The sequence below is a fragment of the Hyphopichia burtonii genome (assembly GCF_001661395.1).
Source record: "Hyphopichia burtonii NRRL Y-1933 unplaced genomic scaffold HYPBUscaffold_7, whole genome shotgun sequence".
NCBI classification, from domain to species: Eukaryota; Fungi; Ascomycota; class Pichiomycetes; order Serinales; family Debaryomycetaceae; genus Hyphopichia; species Hyphopichia burtonii.
This window is the reverse complement of record NW_017963734.1, coordinates 432,877-453,602: the sequence shown is the minus strand read 5'-3', so window position 1 is coordinate 453,602 and position 20,726 is coordinate 432,877. Positions and strand designations below refer to the sequence as shown.

The following is a 20,726-nucleotide window of genomic DNA, read 5'->3' as shown; positions in this document are numbered from 1 at the left end:
ATATTCAAGTAACTAAAGTAATGTCACCACCAGCTTCTACTGATAAAAAACAATCCGGAATTGCCAGAGTTTTAGGTTCTGCTTCTGCAGGTATCTGTGAAATTGGTGTTTTCCACCCGGTTGATACCATCTCCAAGAGATTGATGTCAAATCAAGGGAAAATTACCTCTGCAAGTCAATTGAATAGCGTTATTTTCAGAGAACATGCTTCTAAAGCATTGGGCCAACGTTTGTTTACCTTATTTCCAGGTTTAGGTTACGCTGCTTGTTACAAGATTTTACAAAGAGTCTACAAATATGGTGGACAACCATTTGCAAATGAATTCTTAACCAAAAATTTTAAAGACAGTTACGAAAATGTTTTCGGTCCAAAGACCGGTAAAGCCTTGATGAGTGCCACTGCTGGTTCTTTGATTGGTATTGGTGAAGTTGTTTTATTACCATTGGATGTTTTGAAAATCAAACGTCAAACTAATCCTGAGTCTTTCCGTGGTAGAGGTTTTGTTAGAATTTTAGCTGATGAAGGTTTTGGTTTATACAGAGGTTGGGGTTGGACTGCCGCTAGAAATGCTCCTGGTTCATTTGCATTGTTTGGTGGTAACTCTTTTGCCAAAGAATATATTTTTGGATTAAAAGATTATTCTTCTGCTACTTGGACTCAAAATTTCATTACTTCAATTTTCGGTGCTTCTGCTTCTTTAATTGTTAGTGCCCCATTAGATGTCATTAAAACTAGAATCCAAAACAGAAACTTCGACAACCCTCAATCCGGTTTCACCATTCTTAAAAATATGGCTAAAAATGAAGGTATCACTGCTTTCTTCAAGGGTTTAACTCCAAAATTATTAACTACTGGTCCTAAATTAGTCTTTTCTTTCGCTTTGGCTCAATCCTTGATCCCAGCTTTTGATAAGTTGCTCGGTTAAGCATTTGGATCAACTACATTTTGCTTCTTCTGTATATAGTTCCCTTTGTTACAATTTAGAATATCTCGATAAATCTATAATAAACGTTTTTACATTAGCTAAAGATTTGACTGTGAATTTTTCCTATTTTTTTTTTTTTTTTTTTTTTGGTGATAATATGACTGACTAATCCGTTGAATCCACTATCTTTCAAAGCCCTTGCACTATTAATAATTCATAGCATCTCTTGGGTGCATGGAAAAGTTGAAGATAGACTATATATTGTGGCCTGGCTCTGCTCGGGTGTTAAACTAAAGCTCGTTTATTTCATTGTTGTATTTACTAATTTACATTCTAAGGGACCAAACACCGCCTTGATACAATTATATATTTATAAGTATATATGTTCATATAACTGGATAAAAATAACATGAAAAGAATTTGTTCAAAATGAAAATCATTCCTGTTATCATATATTCATTGAAATTGAATATTTTACTGATTTTTGTTAGACTGAGTCGGTCCAATTCAATTTCGTTAAGCTATCTTGATAGTTCGATATTTGAAAGAACCGCTTCAACAACACACCCTGAAGAGTATCCCGATTCTTCTTTTATAAACAATATCACTGATATTCCGATTATATAGTCTTTTTTTAATAAACATTTTTCAACGTTTCAAAAATTTGGTTGATACCAAAATTATCATAATAACCCAACTTTAAGATGTTAGGCACTTGATCTACCCAGTTTTCTCTAGTCATAATTTGATCCAATTCGCCCAAAGAGATTTTATTTTCCAATAAGCACATTCTGAATACAGCATCTAATTTCTTTTGTTCTCTTAATGACTTTTCCAGAGCTCGTTCTCTCAATCCACCAGAGGTATTGGCAATATTCATTGCACTTTTACAGAAAACCTTAGCATTTTTAAATAAGACCGAGGAGTTTTTCATAGCTGGTTCATAATTGGTCAATTGACTTCTTTGTAAATCGATATCGCATCTTGCAATAACCAAATCACTCAATTGTCCTATTAATACCCCTAAAGATTCATCAGCTTTTGATAAATTTTGCTTCTTTTCTGAAATTTGCTTATTTAGTAACTCTTGAGCGAACTTGTACTTATTATTCATTTCAGTTAATGATTTCCAGAATATCTCTTTTAACCCTTTGTTATCTGACGAATTCAAATTAGATAACGTTAAGTCATTTCTATCGAGTAATGTTTGAATGTTGTCAGCACACAGCATGAAATTTTCAGGAATCGAAGGCAATTGAGGATTTGACCAAATTTCTATCAATTCGTATAAATCATTAGTACTTAAGCCTTTAATATATGTCTGAACAATTGCTAATTCTTGGAGTTGGTCTTCTTTGATTGAAGAGATCATGTCAGATTTGGCATTGTTATTTTCACTAAAGCTGTTGATCAACTCATTTGTTATTTCATCCAAATATAAAGCAAATAGATTTATAAAGTCTAATGCTGATAATAATTGGGAAGGCTCTGAAATGTTCTCCAAAATGGCTTGGTTTAATCTATATGCACTTAATAAAGTTTCAAAAATATCATTTGGCTGTAAGACATCTTCACTAGTATACTCTTCTTGGAAATGATTTTCACTTTCATTTACTTGTAGCTGTGGAGTGGTAACTTGATTGGATGAGTCATTAATTTGATCTAAGTCATTCAAAAATTTCTTGAAATCATTAATCTGGTCGTTGATCAAAGTCTTAAATAAAGCTTGAGTTCTTGAGCCCAAGTTAAGAATCTCATTGAAGTCATTTTTATCGCTATTTATTTGTTCAACTTCAATAACCTCGGTGTATATCAAGCAAGTATTGTATAATAAATCCTGGGGAATTCTTCTATTTGAATTTTCCAACAATTCACAAACTTTTTCATGACTTTGTAAGATGCTTGACAAATCCTGAACAACCGAATTAGAATCACCGGAGAGAACTTCAGCAACGTTATGTAACTTATAAATATTGATACCATCATTTTTAAAGTAAATGTTGTAAACATGAAATAACAATCTGCACGCATTGTAGTAACTATCGTAATTGTCTAAGGATGGTTGCAAATTGATTGAGATTTGATAATGTTGATAGGCTCTTTGATAAAAGCGAAGAGCTTTAGACAAATCGGAGCCTAACCATCTATCCCCTGATTCTTCTTGCAGGGAAGCTTCCTCCAAATAATCTTCAACAGTTTCCAATGCTTTGGATTCAGAGTCTTCATTTTGTCTAGAAAGAAGTGCTTGGGCCCTTTTGCCCAACTTTGGTCCTTTACCAGGTTCTAAATATGGTTAGTAATCGTGGATCTCATAGTATCACACCGTTCCAAACATACGCTTCATCATGTATAGAGCTTAATGAAAAGAAAGTTGAGTCGATGATCATCTCAAAAGATCCATATCGGTATTTTTTTTTTTCATTTGCTGAACGCGTAAGCCTTCAATTCAAGTCAAATCTATTCAATTCAGTTCAGCTACACAGTCCAGACAGTTGATCCAATAGCATGATCCAGTTTTGCCCAGCAAGCTCCGTCAGCGCCCTACCAAGCGCTGAAGAAGTTATAAGCCAAAGGAGACGGAATATAGGGTACAAGGTGACTTTACCGTGCTATGTATTATCATTTTGTACGAGTCCCCAATTCAATGGACATGGATATTTATTCGTTACTGACTTTACTAAGAATAAGGAAAGCTTAGTTTCCAAGGGAGGACCAACCTCGTTATTGAGGAAGCATTTTTTCATTGGATCAGGCCCAGAGATTAGTGAAGATTTAGTATTTTCAATTAGTTTCCCTAAAAAAGATATCCCCCAGTTGATGAATAGCATAATGGGGTCAATTAAGCCAGAAAGAAGATCTTACTATGATTTCAATGATGTTGACAAGTGTCAAGTGGAGTTGGAAGGAATTTTTTTGAATTTGACGTTTAAACTTAACGATTATCAGAATCTTTTACTGGGGTATTATTTCAAGCACGAAGTATTGAATTCATTCACAATCGATAAGTATTATCCACAAGATGGGGGGAAAGCGTACGTTATACCCAACTTGAGTCGAAGATACTGTGAATACAGTGATTTTTACCATACTACATGTGTTCGAGAAAACAGTCCATTTCCAATAAGTAAATATATTGATATTGAAGAATTTGACTTTGGGAATAACCAAGAAAACGAATTTTCCACCATTGAGTACGGTGAAACCCAAGCAAATGGCCCAATTGTATCACAGATCAAGAGAAGGCGATTAAATGAGTTTTACGAAACAGAAGAAGATTCACAACAACCAATTCGGTTATATACCGAGAGCCAGCCAGTGAATAATCAAAGAGTAATTCTTGACACTCAAAGAAGTCAATTAGAGGATATTGAAGATGTCGAATTCAGTGATGAAAATGAAGATATTGAAAAATCGTTACCCCCCTTGAGCCGGCTTGGAGAATTAAAACAATTAGGTAACGAGCAAATCAAACATGGATACGAACATATCAAAAGAAGCCCCCCAATACGAGTTCGTGCAAGGCTACAGTCATTTGAACCCAGGCACCAATTTATCCTCAAGCCTTTTGGTCGAACGATGAAAATATCCAATTTCAAAATGAATTTGGCCGATAATTCAACGGTATTCTCCGTTGAATTCAATACCCAGGAGGAAATTTGCCAATTTTTCCGAATTAAAGAGATCGAAGAGATAACAAGAGACATGGTTAGAGTATTAACCAGACTAAACCACCTCCCCACCAATTCACAACAAATTGACCTCCTACTACAACAAAAAATCATGCCTTTGCAACCGACTAGTTCTTTAATGAGAACTTATTGGACTTGCCAAAATGACTTCTACCACGTTACAAGGCTTGACGGTTGAAGAAGAAAAGAAAAAACAGAGAAAAAGCTTTATTTACCTTCTTCTAATTATAAACCTTGTTCCCCTGATTGTCATTCATTCATTTACCTTTCCTAGACAAACTTAGCCTATTAATTGTTACATAATCCGTTTATCATCATCAAATCTAGAAAAAGTTATAGCCGCGTTTTTCGCCATACAAAGAAAAAAGTACTAACAAAACGAAAAAAAAAATAACAACGGTATCACCTTGGGATTTTGGCGTAACTCTTTGTTTATCGTTACACAAATTATTTTAAAGGTATATGAAAATTTTTATTTAAATACTCCTCAAAGTAATGGGGAAATGATCTTGGAAATGGCAATAGCCAATTCATAAGGTAATTTTCACCAGAGATCAATAAAGTAATCACCAGAGATCAATAAAGTAATCACCAGAGATCAATAAAGTAATCACTAGATCAATAAAGTTCCTACTAGAGATCAATAAAGTATGTACGTTCCCCAATTTTGTCCCAAAAGCACTGTTTCAATCCTCGCCAGAGATTTTGCTGGAGATGCCCAATCCACAGCTGGTTCCTTTAAGAGTTGGGATACTTGTATGGATAATAAGACATGTAAAATTGTTGCCATAGTTTTGATTGTGCTTGCCGTCTTGATATGTTTTTGGATAATTTCCACCCTTGTTCGTTGTTGTTGTATGGGGGTTTCTTGTTTAGAAGCATTATGTTGTTGCTGTTGCAGAGCAGCAAACTCACATAGAAGAAGTTCGCCATATGTGGAGAAACAATATCAATCTCCTTATAATAATACTAATATGTATCCAGCTGCTCAAAGTCCAATGAATCACAGTTTTGGTTATACCAGTCAACCACAACCTGCTTATCAGCCGGTTTACGGCCATGATTCCAGATCAATCAACGACGAGAATCCATTTTCTGATGATAATAAAAACAAACACGGATCTTATCGTGGCCATCAATTCTAAACCTACTTTTAACGATTTTATAACGACTGAATATACATTTTTTTTTTGCCTCATTATACATTATAGATAAATCCGTACATTTGAACCCGTACACCGGGTTTTCCGGCCAATAAGCAAGAAGGTGTTCTACAGATCATTAACAGAATAGTGTATTAGATATATATAACGAGTTTATATAGGGAAAAGGATGCATAAAGCTTTTCACAAACGTTTTTCTTCTTTACGTTATAACAATATCAGTGTAATAAATATTGTAAATTTTTGAATTAAAAAACAGACAAATGATTGTATAGAAATACAAAATGTTGGGAAGGAATAGAAAGGGGATGGGGGGAATGAAGAAATGAATATATTGATTTTAAATGGAATAGATCTTCATGGGGAGGGAAAGGTTATTTACATATGGCATTAAAAAAGGGAAATTTGGCAAAATAATTTAACCAACTAATAAAGTTTCATCATCGGTGAAATCATAAGTTGGGATTTCTAAATTCAATGGAGCTGGACCTCTTCTAATTCTACCGGAAATATCATAATGGGAACCGTGACATGGACAGAACCAACCACCAAAATCACCAGCTTCACCAATAGGAACACAACCCAAATGAGTACAGATACCCAACATAATTAACCATTCTGGTTTTTTAACACGATCATCATCATTTTGAGGATCTCTTAATGAAGTAATATCAATTTTGTTTGCTTCATCAATTTCATCTTGAGTACGATGTCTAATGAAAACTGGTTTACCTTGCCATTTAACAATAACATTCTTACCTTCTGGAATGGCTCCCAATTTGACTTCGACTTTAGCCATAGCTAAAACATCAGCAGATGCTGATAATGATGAAAGAAAAGCTTCAACAGTAGATTTAGCACCTGCAGCACCCAATAACCCCATGGATCCAACCATGAAATATGTCATGTTTCTACTTTTATCTTCACCTCTATTATTTAAGTAATTACTGAAATCTGGATGTTGGTAGTTATTAGATAAACTAGTGGTTGAAGTGGAAAATGCTCTTAATGAGTCTAAAATTTTCAAGTTAGTATATTCCCTCAAATCAATCTATTTTCTTTTACATACTTTTCAAAGCAAACCCATTCTTCAAGGATCTAAAGGCAAGTGATGACATCTTAATACAATGTGTTGGTATAGATAACGTAATAAGAAAGAAAGATTATTTATGATTCTGCTATTAGATAAAATTTTGTAGTGCTGAAAAAAATTACTACTGTTAAAAAAAAAAATAGTGCTATTTCGCTAACAAAATGAAAAAAACGCTGCTCAATATTATTTTGATACTTTTTAATTGGCTGAATTCCCTGGTTGGTACTGCACACAGATAAAGGCACGTACACCACTTTTTTTTCGTTGCTGAAAAAATCCGATGGTTCAGACCCGTACATCTGGTATAACTTTTAACAGCCATTCGCCATTTCGCTATAGCTTTGATTCAACTACGGTGTTCATTCAACCAGTTCCTCCTTCAAGACAGTAGACTACAAAGGATTGCGGTGGATTGTGACTTTGTATTCAGCTATACAATTAGGCTGCTGATGAGTGCCAGCTTAAACCGTCTGTGATCCAACCTTTCCCAATATACCCAATAACCATGTACAATGTAAATATATACCATATAACCAACTAACCATTTATATCCACGAAAACCAGCAACTAGTAGAGTTGTTGATGGTGTACCGTGGTTTTGTAACTTTATACTGATTCAGTTACTTAATTCCAAAACCGGAGCTTCCTTCAACAGCCTGACTGATTTTTTGAACCATTACATCCTGTGTTTCATAATTGTAAAGTGCCAATTCGTTGAAACAAGTATGTGCCACTGGTAATCGGTGACTTTTCTTACCATTATTCAATAAAGTGATTTTAAAATTCAAATTTTGAATTCCAGTAGCTGGTAATCGATCACTACCGGTGACAAATAATAAAAACTTCTTCTGTTTTTGATAAGGAAGTTTTTCTAAAAAATCCCAAAACCATTTGATAATACTTGACTCAATTGCAACTTCTCTTGATAACCAACCATTATATTTAGTAATCGACTTCAAGATATCAATATCTAGTTTACTCTCTTCACTCCCACATAATAATAATTGAATTTCTTCTGCTGAAAATAATGAAAGTGCATTACCTCCAATAACGTTATTGAATCCATTGATAAAAGAATCGATTTTGTTACCGAATCCATCAACCATGAAAAACCTTGAATACTTATCAATATAGTATTCTCGATTATCACTAGATACTTTAACCTTAGAGCCCCCCGGTATTAACTCTTTGGTGATCACTTTCCCTCGGGAATCATTGAAACTAACTTCAAATGTTAAATCGAGTAAACCTAAAGTGTCATCATCATAATCTCTTAATTTAAATAAATTATCACAAGAAATTGGATATAATTCTTGATAATCAGATAATCCAATTGGTAATCCTAATAATAACTTATATAAAATCATTGAAAATTTCAATTCAAGAATAGTTGAATTATAAATTGCTAATCCTAATATTGATCCAAATAAATAATACAAGTCATAATTATCATTTTTAGATATATTGAACCAATAGTAATTTGAATCTTCAACATTAATCAACATTCCTGCTTCAAAACTAAATAATTCTTTAGTTAATAATAAAAACCACTCTTTTTTCAATCCTCCTGCATCAATACCTGGTTCTCCTAGAAATTTCACTCGTAAGCTTTTCTTTAGATTAGAGTTATTCATTTGAATTGCTCTTAATGAATCTTGAACTATATAATTTCTTCTAACCTGAACTTTAAAATAGACATCCATAGCAACTCTTTTATCCAAACTATTAATGAATGCTTCCTCTGCTTTACGTTCCATTTGTCTCCGTGCTTCATATTCTAATACGGATATCTTCCCTCCCAATGAAATTAAAAATGGATATTGACAAAAAAAATATGATGCTCCTTCATTAACTGGATTCTGCTTACCGTTAATATAATCAATAACAGTCTGTAATTCAGGTTGGTTATTATTAGCATTTGAATTCTTAATGGCATTCTGATTAGTCTGCCATGAATCAAAATCTAATTTAATATTAACAAAATCAACCAAACTATTATAAAAAATATTAATCGGTAATTTATTTGCTTTATATCTTATCAGATTTGATTTGAAAAAAATTGATAATACCAAGCCTGCAGTTTTAAAATGCCAATCATTCCCATATAAATGAATCTTAATTTTTGTCTCTTTCGAATTAGCCCCACTGATTGATGAACCGAACCCGTTAAAACTATGGGTTATTTGATTTAATGGAGTGTTAAAATTACTCAATTCAGCTTCCAAATCTTCTTTCAAATTACTACTTTCCATATACTCGGAAGAACTGCCGGCCCCATTACTTGCATTTCTGGTATGGGAGCTTCTCCTTCTCATTAACAGAGGATTGTTAGCAATATAAAAATACTTTTTCAAATGGAACGTTATGTATAAATTGATTAATTCCACTTTTGATATGAATTCTTCATTAGTCAACTTCGACATCCAACTCGCTAAATAATTATTAGTGGTTGTGTTTGAAGTTTGGGCTAGAATTCCAAAACATCTTTTCAAAATTTCATAACAAAGGGATTTAATTTCGGGAACATCAACCATGGATCTAATTTCTTTTTCATTAGATGTATGAGTCAATGCCCTTGACAAGAAAGGAATCTCTAATAATATGAGCACCCAGGCTATATTACGAGGATCATCAATCAAACTTGTATTTAATTTTTTCAATGATTCATTGGATCCATATAATGCATTATAAAGAGGCCGTTTTGTCGGCAATCTTGTAAGCATGTTAAAAGTATGGCGGATGTCATAATAATCGATATTGGACGTACTATAATGAGCTCTTCTACTTGCCCTTCTCAACTTGAAAGAATTATTAAGAACAACAAGATTACTGAAAGATTGAAGTAAATAATTAGAAAGAGGTTCAAATATCTCATGAAGGGATTTTGGATTCAGATTTCTAACTTCAGATTCTTTAACAGAAACACATTTATCAACCAATTTTCGTACATACTTATAGGACATTAAATGAGGATGTATATCGGGATTGAAATTATCGGGCCCAATATTCAAAGGACCAAATTCGTTTGTGGTATGGCAAACTCCACATTTAAATTTATAAGAATTGGGGATAAACGTAAGTATCGTCCCACAGCATATACACCTATTGACAGATTTTTCTCTTGGAGAAGTCTTGGGGGACTTCAATGGAGGTGGAGGTGGTGAGTAATTTCCTTTTGAAAGTGTAGCTGCAGTAGATGGTCTTCCCTTTGCCTTGATACTTGAAGACCTTGAAGGTTTGGAGGAATTTTGAAGCTTCAATAAGTCGAGTATCTTCCAATTAGATTGGGACTTGGGAATACTTTCAGGCACTACATCTGCTCTTGAACTTGAAGAGTTGGTATTAGATCCTGATACAGAGCTAGCAACCGATCCCTGGGACCGACTCAGTCTATGTGAGATATCTCGGTTACCTGTTGACTGATGTCGATGTATCATTGAACTATCTTTTGCTGATCTCTTAATCTATAAGAAATCGTATATTTTAGCAATTATATTATCCAATTCCTTCTATAACAATTGTTCAACTGTCCCTTGAGCTGCCTAGTCTCCCTTGACTACGTGATACGTTCAATCTCAAATCAACTATCTACCGAACTAGTTTCAATTGGATTAGAATGGGATTTATAGTTCAGCTCTCAATGACAACTCCTTTTTGGCCCTTTATTTTTATTTTTTTTTTGCTCCAAATGCGTTATCATAGCCACAAATCTACTCCGTTGGATCCAGACAACCAAGACCTCTGTACTACACTATCCGGTTCTTATTGATTTAAGCTATGTATAAGTACGCCAAACAGCTTACGAGTTGACTGCCCCCCTGCTAGTGTATTGTCATCTAAAACATTACAACTAGCTTTGTTCCAAATTTAGAAAACGTCAAAATGCGCAGTGGGATATTGAGATGATGGAACTGCTTCAGACCTTGAAGCAATGGTCTGAAGGAGTAGGTACTCTGTTGATGTAATCACAAGACTCTTACTTAGGAGTTTTAATTGTTATTTGAAAGGTCAAATTCAATAGCGTACCGCATATGCAGCAGTGTAGTACTTGACAGCTGAAATTTTGCTTGTGATTGATTCACTATTTCAGAAAATTGAAGTAAAATCCTTACTTGTAATTGGTATCTGGCATTATTCATCTATGCTTATGTTTTAGTTATTGTTAAGAGTGTTCTATATGGAAAACTAACTACCATTCGCTTAAATTTTGCAATTTTGCAACTAAACGGTTGAAATTGCAATGAAAATCTCACTTTAAAATCCTTAGTGCTGTTCTTCTAATAGTAATAGTTTTCCAATACTGCTACACTTATACAACACCGATTACATTTACTTCTGGCAACGTTCCCTCTACCACTTGCCTTGGATAAGTTTTAAGGAAGGGCTAAAGGGTCCTTTCGCGCACTGATAATAATTGGTTGCAAATATAAACTTTAGCGTATATGTTTAAGCATTTGTATTTAAAATAGAATACAGTAATATACTTCAACTTGTGTGTCGTCTCGTTCCCGATTTCAAGGGTACTGATATTCCTTTTAAGGGGTATACGTTATCTTGTAAAAGTTTCTTCCATCCTCTCCGTTCAAACTCCGAATCGTCCTCAAATGAAGAAGGCAGCCGAAAACAACCCCTTAATAATCTTAATCTTCTTGAGCATTGATGATCTTCGGCCACAAAATTATCATGCAGTTTCATGGGATTAAGTTGAGGTTCAAAATTGAATAAGTGTTGATATTTATAACCAAGAAATTGAGTTACATGGCTGAACTGCTGTTCACTAAAAGTATCGTAGTTTTATTTTTATTACTGAGTATTGTCAATTGTTTTTACAATTTCTAAATTCACACCATAAAAGAATGTCTTGGTAATCTTCAAGCCTATATATTACCACCGAAGAACCAGACCAGCTTTTGCTGGTACCCAGACGTAAAATCCTTTTGAATATGGAATGCAAGACGAATTACTATTTAGATGTATGAGAGACAAGATTTACTGGCTGTATGTTATTCAAAACCTATCTCAAGATGGCCAAAGAAGCTTACATGGAATCACCTGAATATGAAGCTAATTATATCAATGACTCTCTACCCATAAGATCAGAACCTGACTCCCTATCTATACCAATATTACTGTTCCTAGGAAAGGACTTCGGTATAGAAAAAAGTAATACCGAAAAGCTCCGTTATTCCTAAAGTTTATCTGGTGATGCATAAAAACAGAAAACTTAAGCTATGACCCAGACACTAATCGTCTCACTACTAACATTTTAATTCATGTACTTATTATAATTGGCTGCAAGGAAGTAGTCTGTTCATCGCATTATCAAAATTACAGTGCAAAAAAAAACATAAAAACATTGTTTATAAACAGTTAATAAATGACTTTAGCAGCATAAGCTTCAATCAATAATGCAATGTTTCTGATATCTACTATCAAAGAGCCATGTGGTGTTCACGATTCAGCATTGGTTGAATTTTTCGAAGGTAAACCTCCTATTCTTGCTTTAGCAAGACAGAAGTCTCTCGATTTTTATGGTATTGATCCTCATACGTTTGAGCTAAACCAGTATTCCTCCTTTGGCACGTCGTCCCCAATAAAAAAGCTCAGCATATATAGGCCGGAAGAGGAAGTGACAGACTGTATCGTTGCCTTGTTTCAAGATAACCTGGTTGCCTTCATCAAATATAGTGAAACGAAGCAACGGCTTGTCGTATTAGATAAATTTGTATTTGAAAGCTCATCACAAGAAATTGGCCTGGAAACAAAATCTACAATGATACGGGCGAATGTATCGAATGATCATGGCATTACCCAACCATATATTATATTCCACACATCCCATAGTTTCGTAACACTTGTTGATTTAAATGCTCACTATGAAACTTATTGCCAAAGTTCTTCAGCTTCAGATAGTAAGAAGAAACGCAAGCTCAAACAGTTTACCGAGTCAACCTCTGTATCATCTCTTGGAAACATTGTCGTGCAAGATATGGCTACTTTCAATGGGGTAGCAGATTGTACCTTGGCGGTGCTCTACCGTGATTTTCAATTCAATCACTCCTTAAGATTTTACAGAATTAAAAGCAAATCGATTGAAATTTTAAAGCAACATCAACCATTCTCAGAACCCCCTAGTTTGCTTATAAAGCCCAAAGTCGGTGGAATTTTCGTCCTTAGTGATATTCACATATATTACTTCATTTCTGAAAGTGCTAGTATTATGTTTGAGTCTGAAGATCCTGAACTTATAAAACAAGATGATGCCATTGTGAAGCGCCTCTATGGTGAAGATTTCACCGACTTCATAGGGGAATCCTGGTATAGGTATGAAGAAATTGACGATTCAAGGATTCTTGTCATCTCTGAGTCTGGTACCACATGCCTTTTGCATTTCGATATTGACTATAAGAGTCTGCTGTCTCGAAAGATTAGCGTCAAGTCGATCAACCTTATTTCTTTGGGAAAAACTACATGCCCAACTTCTATTATTCATGTCGATTACGATCTTTTTTTTGTTTCATCGAGTTTTTCAAATTCACTATTATTCACCATAAGACCTTCCGAACCCCATATCAATTTAATGCTGTCATTAAACTCATCTCCTCCAATCTTGGATCTTATCGCCTCAGCTAAAGCTTGCGAGGGTGGTCCTTATGGTGGTGCATTGACTTCGTTACAAAAGCCCTTCGTTAAGTTTCTTGATTCGTCCATAGTAAATTATAAATGCAAACCCTCAGAACAATCTCCTCACATAATTCTTTTATCCCATGACTCTGCTCTATCGAGGTCAGATTTGGCTGGATCTCTGAGCTGGTCTCTCACTTTAGTAAATTCCATTAATATGAAGCCAACTGATAAGATACGGATGGAGAGACCAACTGACGAACTCATTGACATACTTTACCTTGGATCTGTTGAAGATTATAATGATTTATTTGTGGTACTCAAGAATGGCCCCGACTTTTTGATGATGATTCAAATAAATGATGGTAAGTTGAATAAAGTTCCTCTAGAGTTGAGATTCTCCCTTGATGGAGAAGCTCAATTTCATGGAATATCACTCTTGGAAATCGATGCACCGACTTTTTATCTAACAGGAAACTCCAATTTTGCTATCACGTTATTAAAGAATGAAAGTGGGTTTTACTGTGAAAGAGTAATAGAATCCTGGTGGAACTCTCCAACATTCTCAATTAGCTCAAAACCTTATCTCGAGGGGGTAATTGTATGTGATGCCGTGAAAGGTCTTTATCACCATTCTTTTAATCTGAAAGGCTGGTGTAATCCCCAGACACTAATCCCCGATACTTTATTTCATAAAAATCACTTTATATCCACATTCGATATATTTGTTCATCATAACAGCTCGTACTTAATTTACGGTGATATTTCAGGCAAAATTGGGGTAATTAATTTAGATAATCCAGAACCGCATCCATTTGTCAACTTAAATGAGCCAGTGAACACAATCAAGGCTCTCAGAACTAGTTCCAAAACTGAATCCAACAAGTATGTATCACCTATTGCAATTGTTGGGACAGCTTGCGGAGGAGTTTATTCAATAGGACTCTTTGAAGAGCCCAAATTACATCAAAAATTACATTCCAAGTCGCTCAAAGTTCGACAAAACTTGATAGAATTCAACATCGAGACAATTTCGGCTAATAATGAGGAGGAAGAGGAAACTCCAGGGATACTTAATCTCTTAGTATATGAACAATTACATACTGAGTTCTCTCGAAAAACCAGTATACCTAAATCCAGGAGACCGAGCATTGACCCTGTATTATTAGAGGAGATTTTATCAGAGTCAACAAGAATAACCATGACAAACTGATTTTACTTGCATTCTTACCCTTATATTCATTTATAGTCTTTTAATAAATAGTTTTGAAAATGGTTGCAACATTTCTCATCTCTTAATTCTAGAGTAGAAAAAAAATTTCCAGGAAAAGAATTGAAAAGTACTTTTTGTAACAATGTTAGAGATTACTTTGGCGAATGTCTCATAAGGAATCAACCTCGTCTCTAATACCATCAATATCAACGCTAAAAGAGCCCAGTGGGGTTAGAAATGCTATAAAAGTTGGTCTGTTTGGTAGCCAATCTTCATCGCTTGTTTTTGCAAGACAAAAGAGTCTTGATTTTCATCATGTTGATCCGAAAACATCGTCTTTCCACCACAATGAATCTATTGAGATAGATTCTGCAATTCTTGACTTAATAAGCTTCAAAGATTTGAAAAGAAACAGGACTTGGGTTCTTACCTTATCTGAGAATGGAAAAGTGAAATTTTATACTTATGATGAAGCACAGCTGCTGGTTATTCTCTCAGATCATTTGACTGTCGAATGCACTTCAAACCAAGAGAAAATAGAGAAACCAAGAATGCAGGTATTGTCAGATGACGATGGAGATCAATTTATTTTCATAAATTATTTCTTTGGTCAATCGTTACTATTAAATTTGACAGAGCATATATTTACCACTACTGACAGCCAGGTACGAGCAAAACGTCGAGATAGGCCATTCGCTAAGTATGGCTATTCGAATAAACTTATTTATCTACATTTAGATGAAACCTATATAACCGATATTGCAGTGAATAGTTCACGAGACACTTTGGCAATATTGTATCATGACACCGAATTCAATTTCGGAATTAAATTTTATAAATTTGTCAAGCACTCCTTGAGGGTTTTGAAAGACCACCAGATCCTGTTTGCTGAACCACCCAGCATCATCATACCAACGTCCCAAGATGGTTTTTTTGTACTTAGTGACATCTATGCTTACTATATATCGCCATTAAACCGGAGTGAATATAAAATACATAAGAAGAATAAAGATGAAGGTATAACCAAGGGCCATGGTTGCATAATGAAAAAACTTTGTTGCAATTCTGAGGGTAGATATATCGGAGAGCAGTGGACTCATAGTACTTACATCGACGAAACGAGGTTTCTTCTCATCTCGGATTCTGGAACAACCTGCTTATTGCACTTTGACGTGAAACTCAAGGGGTCTTTGACAATTCTTAAGTCGATAAGCTTTTTGAATTTGGGGAAATTGACCATAGCATCTTCTCTCCTTCATGTGAATGCAAATTTGTTTATAGCACCTTCGTGGTTTTCGCAATCCCTTTTATTCAAGGTCGTTACTGAAGATCCGTATCTAGAGATTATACATTGGCTTGAGTCATCACCACCCATTGTGAATATAACGAACAGCACAACTTACGGACCTCTAATATGTGCTGGTGGTTTTGCTTCAGGGGAAATTACCGTTTTGCTGTCAAGTGAATATAGTTTTGAAATGTTGAAATCTTTCAAAGCACCTCCAGAATCATGGAAATTCAAGATTGATGCGTTTAACATTTACATCCTTGGTCAAACAAATCAGATCTTGAAAAAGTTTGATTTGAAAAGTTGGTCCAGTCAACTCCCAACAACGGAAACAAATATTATAGACTATAGAAATTTCAACAATCTAGATTATGTTTTGAGTGATTCAAATTTTACGATTGGTACAAACGTCGTTTATCTTGCTGATATTACGCATGGAGCGATACTCCCAAAGTCTGTTATAATCTTGGAGAGACCAGGCTTACTCAAAAGGCTTCCGTTTGACGGCAACAGGACAGTTTGGAGAGAGATACAAGACATCGAGAACCTTACATGCCTCGAGGTAGTAGACGAGTATATAACATTGGGTTATTCTTCGGGCCACTTTTCGTTGCTACGCATAAACGACTTTTCAGTAGTTTTTCAGGGACAACTTGATGAACCTGATCCAATATGGTCTTCCAATTTGATCAGGCAATATACTTCCATAAAATTGGTATTTCTTTCATGTGTGCTGACTATTACTATATTTGAAATTGATGCAGACAGTGGGTCAGCCTTTTATATCTGGAGTGAAACTTATTTCCCAGACGATTCATCAGTTAGCTGCAAAAATGAAGTTTATACTTTGATTGAGAGAAAATCGCTGCTTTCAGATCCACCAATACTAATGTTTAACGGACGAGAGCTTTTCGATCTAAGTCATAACAATGGAATATATTCGAAACGTAACATTCATTCCTTCTCCTCTTCAATTTTGGAAGCTAAATGGACAGATCTGACATTTCAAAATATTGTTGTATTACTAGAGTCAAGTGCAGTGGAAGTTTTGAAATTTCAAAAAAGCCCTGGCAAGAAATCATATTTTTCAAATATGATTTATGGAATTGATTGTCTTGAATTTTCGGAATACAGTGTTATTGTATCCCAAGAGACTAGTCACCCCACCCGATATTCTTTGAAAACGATCAACGTAACCACAATGAATGTTATCGATCAAATTTATATGGAAAAGGGTTGTGGGAGTCTTATCGACTTGGCGGTTTCCTCTAGCGGACTGACACAGCAAGTGGTTATATTACGGGACAATCCAGAATTCCTTATGGTTTTCAAAATGGTGCTGGGTAAATTATCAAGAGTAAATGTAAAATTCCCTGAATTGAAGAAAAAAAAAGATAAATTCCATAAGATACGAACTTTCAATGATTCTAAAAGGCAAGGTCATTACTATATCAGTGGTTCAAGCAACATGGTTTTGTCACTTGATGAAGAAAAAGGCTCGATGGTATGTCGATTTGATAGATCTACTGAGTGGAAATCACCATCCATAACCATCGATTCAAAACCCTTGTCTAAAGACTTAATGTGTGTTTGCGATCTCACAGACGGTCTTTTCTATCATCATAGGAATAATAATCCAACTATAGAAGTTAGGCCGGTAACAGTAAACAAAATGCTCTACGGCCATCATTATATTACAGCATTTGAGGCATTTGATATTGGCCACTCGAGATATGTCATATACGGCGATGCTTTGGGCAATATAGGAGTATTTACTGAAAGCCTCCAGGCATCCAAACCAAATTTACCTAAAGTAATTAACATTGGTGAATCCATAACTACCATCAAGAAACGCCTGGAGTTCTCTGTATTGATTGGAACTTCATGCGGAGGATTGTATTTGCTCAATTTCGAACATGAGGATAGTGAAGTTGAGCAGATGATTACCAGAACAAGTCAGGTGTTAAGTGACTATAGGATCAAGCCCAGGTTCGTACAGTGGAAGACTATAAACCAAACTCCAGAAGATCAGAAATACCCTGATAATACTAAAATACTTGATCTTACGATATTAGAGAGAGTTTTAACAATGTTTTACACTGATGCTAATGATAACGTATCTGCAAAAGTTTTCTCAAGTTTACAAGATAAGGGTATAACATTGGAGACCATACGAAAAGCCTTATCCCATAGAATATAGCCATTCTCTCACAGATATAGATCCTTGTATAAGAGTATAATAAGAATATAAGTAGTATTAAAGCTGCAAATAAGCAGTTTTTTGCGACTCTAGCTCATTAGCCTGTACACTACTAAGCCAAAAAATCAAAACATCAATGAAAAAAAAGACAAAAAACCAAAGAAGTTAAAGTAGAAGAAGGAAGGATTGGCCGTTCAGTTTGGTAAGGATTAAAGGAAGCTCGAAAAAGGATGGTTGATTTAAAATCTAAGTTTGACGACATTGAAATGTTGGAGATTCCCGATGAGGAAACCACCTCATCAGAGACAGAATCTATGTCTGAATCCCAAAATTCATCATCAGGATCAGAGAATAGAGATACTGCTAAACAACCACGTACATATATCGAATTGAAAGATTGGATACTGACGAGCAAACCTCTCGATTTTCAATTCAACTCGAATGAATATAGACAAAGTTTGACTGAGGATGATGATTTTTCAAAAGCTCATACCATGTACGTCAACTCATTATACAAGATCATTGAAGGGTTGAGCGATGTGAATGTGTCGAAAGTGCCATTGGAAGAAGAAAAAGATTATCCACCAATAGGAGTTATTAGTGACTCTCCTGATATAGGGCGTAATGCATTGAAAGAATACAGAAATCAAAAATTGAGTGAAGCATTCTTAAAATTGGTTGAATTTTTCCAAGAGTTCTTAAAGCATATAGCAGGATCAGTCGATTACGAAAAATATCAAAGATATCACTTGTTATTGAATATTCTTGATTGTATCTATGCTAATATTTTCTGTAAAGACGTTAGGTTTAGACCTGAGTTATTGTGCAAATGGGTTAATAGATACGATAGCAAACCAGACCAAGAATTAGTAGAGGAAATCATGATAAATTGCCCCAAACCTTATTTACATGCTCAGTTCTGGAATACGTATCTCGCTCAATTGATCACCAGAGGTTGTTTTAATGAAGCAACGGATGTGCTTAAGAATTCCAAATTCGAAGAATTAGAGGAAACTGAACCAAGTCTTTACTCAATAATTCAAGACTTTCAGACCCTCATAGGAAACTACCAATCACTTTCATTAAAAGGTCAATTCAGAGAATGGATCTTAAAAGCATCTGAACTTAGAGATTCTTATAGTAATTTCAAAGCAGACATTAAAGGTTCAGAGAATGTCTTAATTGCGGACCAAATATACGAATTAGTTTGTGGTATTACCGGTCTCACCAAAACCCTCTCTGCATTAACATCTACTTGGTATGAGTTATTTCTTGCATTATCCTTATATCATACTCCGGATGATGAGCTGGTCACAATTGAAAATTATAATATTGCTATCAGGGAGAAGCCAGCGGGTCTCGTTGACGATTTTGAAGATGATGAAGAAATATTGGTTGAGCATGCATTTATAAACATCTTGGAAGCCAATCTTTTGAAAGTCTTAGAAACTATTGCGATATTTGACCAAGCTACTGCCGCATACGTTTCAAGGTTATTTGAGTTGAAAGGTGTTTTAACTAGCTACTATCAAGGATTGTTTCATACTCATACTGCCAACGAGCTTCTCAGCAAGAGAACGGTCTCTGAATATCTTTTAACAAAAAATGCTTATGAGAACTTGAATTTCCATCCATTGGTGCCAGCTGGTTTAGGAATATTAATGAACCCCGATATTTCACTGTCTGTTGAATCAGCTAAAAATAACCGAAAAGTGATTAGTGATTTTCTTCCAAATTTTGATTTTAAGACAAACGATGACTTAGAATGGGGGTTAACTATTTGTGCAAAGTTAAACTTGGTATCGACTGCTAAAAAACTATACTTAAAATATGGTAAGAAATCGCTAAAAGATGGTCATATTTATGAAGCATTGAATATGTTTGTTCAATGTTATGACCCGGATAGTGGATCTGAAGAATCAAGTGAGGGAATGACCCAAGTTCATGACCTTGTTTGGAATAGTTTATTCCAAGATAGTTTAATTAATAATAGACCAGTTAAAGATGAATTGATTAATAATATAGTTGAACATAAAGTTGATGAAAAGTTTGAGATTCACCCGGTCAATAGACAATGTCTTTCGCCTTATGCTGTTCTTATTGAATTTTTCAAATCATTAGAAAAAATTGACGAATCAACTTCGCCAATGAAAGTTTTATCTAAATTGGTTCATTTAATCAGATTTAATCATTTACCAAAGAAATTCATACCATTATTATTAGCACAAATTTTGCCATTTTTCCATAATAAGAAGATTGGTAAGTTCCAATTACCTGATTTAATTATTATTACTGAATTAATAGATAATTACGAAAGCCAAGCCACTGTCGATGAATTGATCCAAGGTGATGAAGTATATAAGTATTCAATTCAAAACTACGAGAAACAAACATCAAGTTATGATTGGAGAATTTTATTAAAAGAGTCCCATGTTGAAATACCTACTGATTCAAAATCATTAACTAGAAGTTTGAGAAATGAACTTGTGGCCAAGATTGGGAAAGTATTTATTGGCAAATAAAAACGGTG

The 20,726-nt window shown here is 34.7% G+C and overlaps 10 protein-coding genes across 10 annotated transcripts; 7 read left to right on the top strand and 3 right to left on the bottom strand.

The window, feature by feature from the left end:
- Positions 1-20: 20 nt before the first annotated feature.
- YHM1 (Yhm1p) lies at positions 21-926 on the top strand (the record flags this gene model as incomplete). Its single annotated transcript, XM_020219003.1, has 1 exon — positions 21-926. The coding sequence occupies one exon, from the start codon at positions 21-23 to the stop codon at positions 924-926; it is 906 nt and encodes a 301-aa protein (XP_020074656.1).
- Positions 927-1,101: 175 nt separating this feature from the next.
- HYPBUDRAFT_13018 (uncharacterized protein) lies at positions 1,102-3,281 on the bottom strand. Its single transcript, XM_020219420.1, has 2 exons — positions 3,264-3,281; positions 1,102-3,209 (listed from the first exon to the last, which is right to left on the bottom strand). Exons 1-2 carry the CDS (start codon positions 3,271-3,273, stop codon positions 1,561-1,563), a joined length of 1,659 nt encoding a protein of 552 aa, XP_020074654.1. The 5' UTR covers positions 3,274-3,281; the 3' UTR covers positions 1,102-1,560.
- HYPBUDRAFT_113787 (uncharacterized protein) lies at positions 1,356-1,553 on the top strand (the record flags this gene model as incomplete). Its single annotated transcript, XM_020218997.1, has 1 exon — positions 1,356-1,553. The coding sequence occupies one exon, from the start codon at positions 1,356-1,358 to the stop codon at positions 1,551-1,553; it is 198 nt and encodes a 65-aa protein (XP_020074655.1).
- Positions 3,282-3,755: 474 nt separating the features above from the next.
- Positions 3,756-4,910, top strand: HYPBUDRAFT_168315 (uncharacterized protein; the record flags this gene model as incomplete). Its single annotated transcript, XM_020222799.1, has 1 exon — positions 3,756-4,910. One exon carries the CDS (start codon positions 3,756-3,758, stop codon positions 4,791-4,793), a length of 1,038 nt encoding a protein of 345 aa, XP_020074653.1. The 3' UTR covers positions 4,794-4,910.
- Positions 4,911-5,304: 394 nt separating this feature from the next.
- HYPBUDRAFT_89473 (uncharacterized protein) lies at positions 5,305-5,754 on the top strand (the record flags this gene model as incomplete). Its single annotated transcript, XM_020223844.1, has 1 exon — positions 5,305-5,754. A coding segment is annotated over one exon (450 nt), but the record flags the coding sequence as incomplete, so codon positions are not given.
- Positions 5,755-6,196: 442 nt separating this feature from the next.
- On the bottom strand, positions 6,197-6,896 carry RIP1 (ubiquinol--cytochrome-c reductase catalytic subunit; the record flags this gene model as incomplete). Its single annotated transcript, XM_020218957.1, has 2 exons — positions 6,197-6,792; positions 6,848-6,896. 2 exons carry the CDS (start codon positions 6,894-6,896, stop codon positions 6,197-6,199), a joined length of 645 nt encoding a protein of 214 aa, XP_020074651.1.
- A 119-nt stretch (positions 6,897-7,015) lies between these two features.
- Positions 7,016-10,610, bottom strand: HYPBUDRAFT_143309 (putative E3 ubiquitin-protein ligase). Its single transcript, XM_020219851.1, has one exon. It carries the CDS (start codon positions 10,306-10,308, stop codon positions 7,492-7,494), a length of 2,817 nt encoding a protein of 938 aa, XP_020074650.1. The 5' UTR covers positions 10,309-10,610; the 3' UTR covers positions 7,016-7,491.
- Positions 10,611-12,257: 1,647 nt separating this feature from the next.
- HYPBUDRAFT_153829 (uncharacterized protein) lies at positions 12,258-14,720 on the top strand. The gene has a single exon (XM_020221753.1). The coding sequence runs from the start codon at positions 12,285-12,287 to the stop codon at positions 14,706-14,708; it is 2,424 nt and encodes an 807-aa protein (XP_020074649.1). The 5' UTR covers positions 12,258-12,284; the 3' UTR covers positions 14,709-14,720.
- Positions 14,721-14,865: 145 nt separating this feature from the next.
- HYPBUDRAFT_153828 (uncharacterized protein) lies at positions 14,866-18,223 on the top strand. The gene has a single exon (XM_020221752.1). It carries the CDS (start codon positions 14,873-14,875, stop codon positions 18,194-18,196), a length of 3,324 nt encoding a protein of 1,107 aa, XP_020074648.1. The 5' UTR covers positions 14,866-14,872; the 3' UTR covers positions 18,197-18,223.
- A 203-nt stretch (positions 18,224-18,426) lies between these two features.
- On the top strand, positions 18,427-20,718 carry NUP85 (Nup85p; the record flags this gene model as incomplete). The annotated part of the gene is made up of 1 exon (XM_020218959.1): positions 18,427-20,718. The coding sequence occupies one exon, from the start codon at positions 18,427-18,429 to the stop codon at positions 20,716-20,718; it is 2,292 nt and encodes a 763-aa protein (XP_020074647.1).
- Between the last annotated feature and the right edge of the window lie 8 nt (positions 20,719-20,726).